General features: G+C 35.1%; 1 protein-coding gene across 2 annotated transcripts; it reads left to right on the forward strand.

Annotated features, from left to right (window-relative positions):
• Positions 1–337: 337 nt before the first annotated feature.
• Positions 338–9,801, forward strand: cdk2ap2 (cyclin-dependent kinase 2 associated protein 2). Of its 2 annotated transcripts, none has more exons than XM_038276075.1 (5): positions 338–402; positions 4,772–4,927; positions 5,117–5,208; positions 7,024–7,144; positions 9,270–9,801. In XM_038276075.1, the coding sequence occupies exons 2-5, from the start codon at positions 4,873–4,875 to the stop codon at positions 9,335–9,337; spliced, it is 336 nt and encodes a 111-aa protein (XP_038132003.1). In that variant the 5' UTR covers positions 338–402; positions 4,772–4,872; the 3' UTR covers positions 9,338–9,801. The 2 variants fall into 2 exon arrangements, with proteins under 2 accessions (XP_038132003.1, XP_038132004.1); XM_038276076.1 differs by having other exon boundaries at positions 343–402; positions 4,769–4,927.
• The last annotated feature ends 542 nt before the right edge of the window (positions 9,802–10,343 follow it).

The following is a 10,343-nucleotide window of genomic DNA, read 5'->3' on the forward strand; positions in this document are numbered from 1 at the left end:
AAACTGAAATAAAATGTGAAAATCAGTTAACTTTTTTTTTTTTTCAGTGGCCCTAATCCTCTTCCATACTCTTAGAGGAAGTTTAGGCATTACTCCTGATAGTAATAATAATAATATTTATTCATAAAATGATCATTATTAATGACATTATTATTGTTGTTATAATTATTTATCATTATTATTATGATCATAGTCCATAAGTATTTCTATTATATATACAACTATACTGTTTGTTTTAGGTCTGAAACCGACGCTGGTTCCAATGTACCATAAACAACCAATCAAATCGCTGGAAATGCAAAAAAAAAATACTACACAGAATGTTGGGTTAGTGCGCATGCCTGAACATAAAGGAAGTGCTAGGTTCACATCCTACTACAGATTTCAGCTCCTCATATAAAGGTAAAATAATAGCTTTGTTTTAAATCATTTCTGCCTCCTGTTAGAAGCTAATGAGCGTGTTTAACAACCTGCTTTAATCCTACCGAGCCTGTGACGTCGTACCGTGTTATAACTGCCTTCATGGCGCCTTTGTTTGCCCTGTGTTATTATGCTAACCGGTTCATGCTAATCCTGCTAATGTTACCTTCCTCTTAAAGCTAACGTCAGCTTTTGTTTCATTCAGTCATTTTCCTCTGCGGCTGCTGTAGAGCTGACAGATTCGGACTTTAGAACTGAGAGAGCAAAAAATAAAATAAAAAAAAATAAAATAAAGATATTATATAGGTGAAACAAAAAAATGTTTTCTAAAACACAATAACTTATAGGATATAAAAGTGCAAATGATAAAACGTGCTGGGTACGTCCGTGGTTATTTTTTTTATTATTATTGGTGACTTCAAATCTTTCGTAAGAAATTATTTTTAATGAAAGACAAAACATGTAGCAGGATATTATTAATTTACTTTATTAGATAGCATTGTTCCGTTTATTTTCCAATTCTTTATCTATTTAAAGTATTCTAAATTTATGAAATTTAAAGGGTATGATTACCGGTGTGTCATTTAAAAAGGTTTTATTGCATTGAGTAGAAGTTTTTCATGTTTATTGAAGTTTATTGCAGTTATTTTTGCATACTAACAGAAAATCAATCAGTTTGTTGGAGCTATTATGCTGTAGACCAAGGAAAAGGATCACATAGTTTAAAAGTGAAAGTAAAGCGAAATTATAATTTTCAAAATCATTATCAGTAGAAATCTACAATGTGTGTAGACGGTCTCTTTATTCTTTTACACTTAAATAAAATTCAGGTCAAGTAGCTGCTCAACAGCTTCCCAGGATTGGATGTGTTTAAGTTATTAAAGCATAGATTTAGCTCCATAAGCACCTATTTTTATTTATTTATTTTTATATATCAAACTTATTAACTTTCCAAAAATTAAAAATAATCCACTGGACTTGGTTTCCGAGTTTGAAGATGTTTCGCTTCCCATCCAGGAAGCTTTTTCAATTAAGAAAATGTCAGGAATAGCGTTGGGTTTGAGGCTTTAAACAGAAGCCCAACAAATTCTATTTGTGACATTTTGAGTTGAAAAAGTTTCCTGGATGGGAAGCGAAACGTCTTCAAACTCGGTGTTTGAAGACGTTTGAAGTCCAGTGGATTGGTTTTAATTTTTATTATTGTTATTATTGATGACTTTAAATGTTTTGTAAGAAAATTTTTTTAATGAAAGACAAAACATGTAGCAAAATATTATCCAATCCTGGGAATGACTTAGATGACTGAGAACCTTCACCAGCAAATTATTAACTTATTTATTTGTTTATTTATGTGAACAGAATATAACTAAAGAAATATCAATGAACTAACCAGACAGGTTACGGGTAAGGCTCTGGAGAAGTTCAAAGCAGTGTTTATTAGGTTCAGATAGTATTTATTTGCGCTACTGTGAGAATTAAAATAATATTATTACTGATACACATTTTCTGGTCACTTAAGACAATGTCGTTACCACTTTTATTAAGCAGCAGTGTTGCAGCCCTTAAAGATATAAGATCTAGTGTAGGCATTTTCAGTCTGCAGACTCTCATTGAAATTCCCAACTATTGATATGTTGAGAGTGAATGCCCAGCAAATGGAAAATAACATAAATACTCACCTCCTTCCTAAAATATTGCCTAAATCACCTCCTCATGATGCTGGTCGCTGCTTGAAAAATGAACAAAATTAACAATTGAGTGAAGCATGACTTTCATTAACCACCTACAAGAGTGAATTGTTTGTCTTAATTTTTTCTGTCTATAACTATATGACATCTAAAAGGCTGCTGGATGTAGCTGGAATATATATATTTAAATATATATATATATATATATATATATATATATATATATATATATATATATATATATATATATATATATTTTAGGGCTAGGGCTCTAATGCGTTAATTTGTCATGTATACAAATTAGCGCATATATATATATATAATTTATATATACAGGTGCTGGTCATAAAATTAGAATATCATGAAAAAGTAGATTGATTTCAGTAATTCCATTTAAAAAGTGAAACTTGTATATTATATTCATACATTACATACAAACTCATATATTTCAGATGTTTATTTTGTTTAATTTTGATGATTACAAATGACAACAAATGAAAATCTCAAATTCATCATATCAGAAAATTAGAATATTACTGAAGACCAATAAAAACAAAGGATTTATAGAAATGTTGGCCAACTGAAAAGTATGAACATGAAAAGTATGAGCATGTACAGCACTCAGTATTTAGTTGGGCCTCCTTTGGCCTGTATTACTGCAGCAATGCGGCGTGGCATGGAGTCGATCAGTCTGTGGCACTGCTCAGGTGTTATGATAGCCCAGGTTGCTCTAATAGTGGCTTTTAGCTCTTCTGAATTGTTGGGTCTGGTGTATTGCATCTTCTTCTTCAAAATACCCCATAGATTTTCTATGGGGTTAAGGTCAGGAGAGTTTGCTGGCCAATTAAGAACAGGGATACCATGGTCCTTCAACCAGGTACTGGTAGCTTTGGCACTGTGTGCAGGTGCCAAGTCCTGTTGGAAAATGAAATCTGCATCTCCAAAAAGTTGGTCAGCTGCAGGAAGCATGAAGTGCTCTAAAACTTCCTGGTATGTGGCTGCGTTGACCCTGGACCTCAGAAAACACAATGGACCAACACCAGCAGATGACATGGCACCCCAAACCATCACTGACTGTGGAAACTTTACACTGGACTTCAAGCAACGTGGATGAAGTGCCTCTCTTCTTTTCCTCCAGACTCTGGGACCTTGATTTCCAAAGGAAATGCAAAATTTACTTTCATCAGAGAACATGACTTTGGACCACTCACCAGCAGTCCAGTCCTGTTTCTCTTTAGCCCAGGCAAGACGCTTCTGACGCTGTCTGTGGTTCAAGAGTGGCTTGACACAAGGAATGCGACAGCAGAAACCCATGTCTTTCATACGTCTGTGTGTGGTGGTTCTTGAAGCACTCACTCCAGCTGCAGTCCACTCTTTGTGAATCTCCCCCACATTTTTGAAGGGGTTTTGTTTCACAATCCTCTCCAGGGTGCGGTTATCTCTCTTGCTTGTACACTTTTTTCGACCACATCTTTTCCTTCCCTTCGCCTCTCTATTAATGTGCTTGGACACTGAGCTCTGTGAACAGCCAGCCTCTTTAGCGATGACCTTTTGTGTCTTGCCCTCCTTGTGCAAGGTGTCGATGGTCGTCTTTTGGACAACTGTCAAGTCAGCAGTCTTCCCCATGATTGTGTAGCCTATAGAACTAGACTGAAAGACCATTTAAAGGCTTTTGCAGGTGGTTTGAGTTAATTAGCTGATTAGAGTGTGGCACCAGGGGCCATCAATTTTGAACCTTTTCACAATATTCTAATTTTCTGATATGATGAATTTGAGATTTTCATTTGTTGTCATTTGTAATCATCAAAATTAAACAAAATAAACATCTGAAATATATGAGTTTGTATGTAATGTATGAATATAATATACAAGTTTCACTTTTTAAATGGAATTACTGAAATCAATCTACTTTTTCATGATATTCTAATTTTATGACCAGCACCCGTATATATATATATATATATATATATATATATATATATATATATATATATATAATTATATATATAATTTTGGGCAGAAAAAGGGGTCTTTGAATCAAAAAAGTGGTTTGTTTAGTTGATAAATAGTTTCCGATTAAAATGAATGAATTACAGGCCCCATATAAAGCATTATGAATACTTGTGCAAGGTGCTGTAAACAGTTAGGCTCTAAATTATTCAAACCCGTAATTATTCAAATTGTATTGATGTGCTTCAAATTAATTTGTTGATTGTTTGCACCATACAAAACCTTCAGTAGAAGGCTGCTGTTTAGAAAAGCATAGAAGCTTCTTACCTAAAACAAGCAGGAATATTAAAGGATATTCAAATGGGAAAATCATGCCACATTTTAAATAAAGGTTAATCTTAAGTGTGATAACAAATTGATTGAAATCCCTCGCCGATCGGCACCTTATTGTTACTTAACAGTCATTAACGTCGCTTATCTCTTAGCGAGAAATAAATGAAGTTTTTGTTTAGTTGGAGCTGCTTTATGCTCAACTTTTTATTATTTTGTTACAGTAAGCTGAACTCCTAAATATTCATGTTAAAACTTCTACATCTTCAAGTTAATAAACCGTATCTTTGGAGCCTTAATGTCTGCTGAGGGGAGAAAAAAAAAAAAAAAACATTGTTGGATTTTAACAGTTTGCTCCATTGTGTTTCATTTTATTGGAGCAGCTCTTAGGAGCTCCTCACCAACAGGAAAGCTGTATAAGCATTGGGCTGACGGGCCTGAAGGAAGCAGCACATCGTACCTGGAGCTGCCAGCTGAAATTGCCATGAGTTATAAACCTATTGCTCCTGCACCGTCGGGCTCCAACCACACACCACCAGGTCTGCCTGAAAGTCCTAAGATATATAAATAAAGATTATATGTGAAATATAGGGAAGAATTTCTCCCTCTTACAAGTGTCTGTAAAGCTTAAGTTAGAGAGATAAGATATGAAATAATCAGGAGGTTAGGTTATTAAATAGAAGCTCTATTCTTAGTTTGTTTTACATGTAAACTCTTCCTCCACTCAGGGTCTTCAGTTCCCTCTCCATCACTCCCGTCATCATCCAGCTTTAGACCAGCTTTCAGTGACTTCGGCCCACCATCGATGGGCTTTGTTCAGGTACGTTTACTTGTTAGAAGAATCAACTAAACTTTCTTCTTATTGTTCTTGAAATGTGATGAATTGGGACTAATTTGCGCAGCATTCAAAACTCTCTCATAGTTAGGATTGTGATGCTCAGTTTTCGAAGCGGAGCTCAATAGTTATTGTTGATTTTTGTTATTTTGATATTTTACTTTCATTTTGCTTACCGTACATTGTCTCTAAGCTGCTGAGTTTAATTCCTCGCTGAGGCAAAACACAGGATCACTCCAATCTGATTTTTATTTGTTCTGTTCAACCTCTGGGAAAAAAATAAATAAATAAATTTTTGTTTTTATGAAATGAAAGACATAATATGTCTCCTTAAAATCTATTGTTTTGTTTGTGTGTGTGTATAATGTTACCTAGTCGAAGATCAGTATCAGCCAGCTTCCCCTAGATCACAAAATAAGCATTTTCCAGCACAGAAATCTCTGAATATTCCATTGATTTAAATATATCGTCTCTTTTATCCATTAATACTAATTATTAAAGTACAACAAAGCAATTACAAACTAAGGTTATAAAATTCCCGAGCATTAACATTTCTAGGCTTTCCGTACTCGATAAAAAGTCATAAATTACTCATTAAAACAGCTGAGGATCACCTCACTTGGTAGAGGCCATTACTCATGATGCAACTTTTAAATGCAAATTAAAAAATAAATAGGTCAACTCTAATATTTTATAGATGGATGGGAGTGTGTGTTTCAACTTTTACAGAAATATTTTGAAAAGGCAGTTGTGCAAAAGTCAATTTGATGGAACGAAAGCTTTAGGCTTATAATTTAGAGTTGTTTTTTGTTAATGTGCAAAACATCTTGATAGTCTTTTTCTGTAATTTCTTTCCTTGGTCCCTTATGTGTGGAACGACTGCTCTGATCTCTTCTTCTCACTTTGAAATTCCTTTAATGTTGTGATGCATCTGTTTATGAAGCCTGAACATCTCTCTGCAGCCACATTTATATTCTTGGCATTGACTTGTTCCCCTTTTATTTCTTAAATAGCTTTGAGAATAAAGAACAGTGGATACATTTCATAAGACACCTGCTATAGTGGAATTGAACAGACATAGAGGGGAATTAAATCATCAGAAAACCTGGAATATAAAATACTTTTCATGTGGCCGTAGAGGGAATATAGCCGTAGACGTGGATAGAACAGCAGACAATCCTTCCACATGGATAGGAGGGTTGATTAGGCCACATTTTAAGGTAGCTTGGACATATACTTCATGGTTATCTAATTGTTTTTCAGCTGCAATTATTTAGAAGATCCTCCAAAAATAGCCTTTTTTAATTATCAGGATGCTTTTGTTTTTTTAAATGTCCTTGTGCAGAGCTGAATGCTTACTTTTCTGTTTTGTAATTAGAATCGTGTGAACCACAGTCTGTGCCAGAGCATACAGATTTTTAGCTGCTCTCTGCTGCTATGGCGACAGATGGAAAAAAAAAAACTTAATGAAGGCCAATCAAAGAACAAATAAAAACAATTGATGGTTTCTTGGTATTTTTTGTCTTTGTGATCTTCCAAATTGCTATCCTGCTGCGTCAAACTAACATGTACATATTCCAAAGAAACTTGAGAAAATATGACTTTTTTTTCTTTTTAAGCGTTGAATTTAATGCATGCCACTGATTAATCAAAATAAAACCTAAATATAAATTCCAGTCTGTATGAAAAGCCTTGATTTATAACTGTTTAACTAGTGCAGGGTGGTTGTGACGCCTGTTCTCTCTCTCTTCCCTCCCACTCGTATCTTTTTACCATGTGCCGATTGAACTGCTCCGCCAGCCGGTCAAAGTGTCCCAAGGGTCCACCTACAGCGAGCTGCTGTCTGTCATCGAGGAGATGAGCCGTGAGATCAGGCCTACCTATGCTGGGAGCAAGAGTGCGATGGAGAGGCTAAAGAGAGGTATTCCTTGTTGTCAGCTGTCTCAGTATACATGTGGATGGGTGTCGTGGAAAGTTGTTCAATTCCTGCCGATGTAGGTACAAGATCTGCTCAGGGCCCTGCCCCTTCTTATTACCTCAATATATGGCAACTCCACTATTGCACCCGTTTCTTAAGGATCAAATCTCTTTTGGATTTTCCATATATTATCACCTATATTTGCTATAATTTTATATTTAATTGGCGAGCTAAAGTAGTCGAAAGTAGAAAGCAATCATTGTCAGTCTAGAAGGAAAGTACTGCCTTCTACGACAGACTGATCTCTGCCATTTACCAAGGTGACAAAAAAGTCTCAGCTTATTTTTATTCTTTTTATTAAGATCTGAGGGTAGAGGAGGACAAATGGAGCATCTTTAAAAATGACTTTCATATAGATATTAGACAAATAAAACAATTATTCTACTCGTTGGAAATGAACAGTTGTTGTTGATACAAATTCAAAAGTAGTGTAGCTTAATATGGCTAACTGGCTGAGCTAAAATAGGCTAACCTGTTAGCTACTGAACACAGGTAGCCACAGCGCTACCCAGCTCTCCCCCTTTATATCACGGTCTAACAGTTACTTTGTTCACCAGAAACAGATTTTTTTCAGTTTTGTTATCGATCAAACTTAAAACTTCATGGGTCATTAGACACGCTAACGCTACAGATGTTAGCACACGGACGCTGTGTGATGTTATTATTGTCTGGGCAACCACTATGTTTTACATCATGTGGCGACGTTCAGCCAATCATGTAGCGTAACGTCACTGGCATGAAGCAGGACCCGAGCAGATCTGGTACCTACACAGGTTCAATATATTTTCAGTCTATAAACAGAGATCTGTAGCTACAGCCCCTTACTAAGATATCTGTACCTAATGGACTCTGAATCTTTATTTAGAGCTTTTAACTAAATTCTGTCTTCTTTCGATATCTGCATATCTAAAGACTAACATCTTTGTAATTTCTCCTTTGCATCATGACTCATGCTTGGTTGGGTTGGATTAAATACATTTTTGAACATCATGTTTTCAAATCCTACCCCAGAGTTTTGGCAGGACTTGGACCATTCAAAGTCAAGAAGATGCCTCATGTGGGGTTTATGCAAACCGTCCCCTTTTAGCTCTGGCTGTACGTTGAAGCTTGTAAAGATGACCTTAGCAGGATCTGAGAGCTTTTCCAACATGTCTGTCTTCATATATACAGACAAGCTTCTATCTGCCTGCAGAGCAAAAGCATATCTACATGAGGGTGTTGTTACTCAAATGATTCTTCTACCTGAACTGTTAATATCTACAGCTCCTCTAGGGTATTCTTATATTCTTTCTGTTGGGGATACAGACTTTGCTGCTCCCAGCAAGTAAAAGAAACGTTTACAAGTAAAACCATGCTTTAAGTTTTTCTACCTGATTGATTGTCTTTTTCCTCATACATAATGTATTTTTGCTCAGTTTCTTTTCTGGTTAATTAAACTTTTTTTTTTTACATCAAAGCTTTTACCTCCTCAGAAGATAATGAATAATTTTTCCACCTGCTCTGAAAGTGTTTTTCTATTCTTTCAGTCTGTCTGTAAACCAGCTGCTTTTTTTTCTTTTTAGAAAGTTCTAATTTCCACCTGAATACAAAATTTTTCCACATTTCTGTATTTGCTGTACATCTTAAGACTAGGTTTTAAGCTTCACCTTCACATCCGTATTCCCCCATTGAGAGGTATTTCTATTTTATATAAGCAAACCCTGCTTTAAACATCTCTGCTTTGGTCCTTCTACTGTTTGGTCCTTAAACAAACAAACTCTAAATCATAACTGGGATTAAATTATACAAAGATGAATTGATTAACTTTATAAGGTGCTGTTTGGCTCTGTATTTAATTTAAAAATGCTCACAAAACTTTGAAGATTTTTATTTGTGTGGAATTAGGAAAATAATCTTTTACTTGGTGTTTTTGGTTATAGCATAAGGAACTATGTTGGGAAGTTCAAAGCTCTGAAACAAGAGAAAGTGGTTGGAGGAATTGTTCCGTTTGTTTGGAAACAATGGGAGTTTCTTGATTTATACATTACAAATAACTTTGAAACTAATTTTCTTTTCTTTTCTCCTTCAGGTATAATCCACGCCCGCGCACTGGTCAGAGAGTGTCTTGCAGAAACGGAGAGGAGCGCCCGCACATAACCCTTTTGGAAACTCCTCCCTTTCTTTCCTTCTCCTCATCCTCCTACCTTGAGCTTTATTTGTGATCATTCATGGGTACATCATGTTCCCCTTTTCAACATTTCATCAAATTCATCTGTTACTCTTTCCGCCTCATGTGGGGTATATGCAAAACCAATTTTGTACCATTGGTCAGAATTTGGAACTTGAGCTCGAGTCAATATTTGAGGAAATAACAGAAATTGACTTGAAAAGTTGGCTCCTTTTTATTTCCTTCAACAGAAAATGCAATCAATGTTCAAATTGCTCCAATCTGTGTTGATTTTGGACATTTTAGTTGTTTAGGTTTTGTCATAAAAGCTCACATCAGAATTCCCTCATTCCCAGGAACTCTTTACATCAAGTCATTTTTTTAGCAAGGAAATTTTGTAAACCAGATTTTTGCAATTCAGTATGTATATCTTAATTAAATAATTTGAAAAGTTTTTTTTTTTGTCTTGATTATTTTTGCATCTCACTAAAGAAAGTTAAACATATTTAGGATCAGCATAAAACATTTTTCCATTGGTATAATTACCAGCCTGAGCTCAGCTGTAAGAGAGGCTATTATAATTTACAACTTATTTGGTGAAATTATATTCTAAAAGACAAAAACAAATCCAAGGCTGGGGATTAAATACAAATTTATTTTCATACACATCATCACCACTTTGCTAACGGCTCAAAAAAGCTAACAGGCTCTTTCAAATATGAAGTAAGGAATATCTTCAAAGTAGCTAACAAAGATGCTGATTCAAATAAGACCTTTTTCATTACAGGAAATAAAAACATAGGAGGGCGCTTTAGAATTAATTTAATGATTGTCAAACCGTTGGGGCTTCATGTCTAGTTTACCTTTCCACAAAAAAAAAATAAAATAAAAATTAGTGCTTGAGTTAACAGACTTGTCAAGGATGTGTGCATGTAAGCAAAACTATTTGCAAGTATAGCATCTGTACAAGGACGCAGCAATGGTTACAAAGATTAT

This window comes from Cyprinodon tularosa, unplaced genomic scaffold (assembly GCF_016077235.1).
Source record: "Cyprinodon tularosa strain WSP-4 unplaced genomic scaffold, ASM1607723v1 ctg993, whole genome shotgun sequence".
NCBI classification, from domain to species: domain Eukaryota; kingdom Metazoa; phylum Chordata; class Actinopteri; order Cyprinodontiformes; family Cyprinodontidae; genus Cyprinodon; species Cyprinodon tularosa.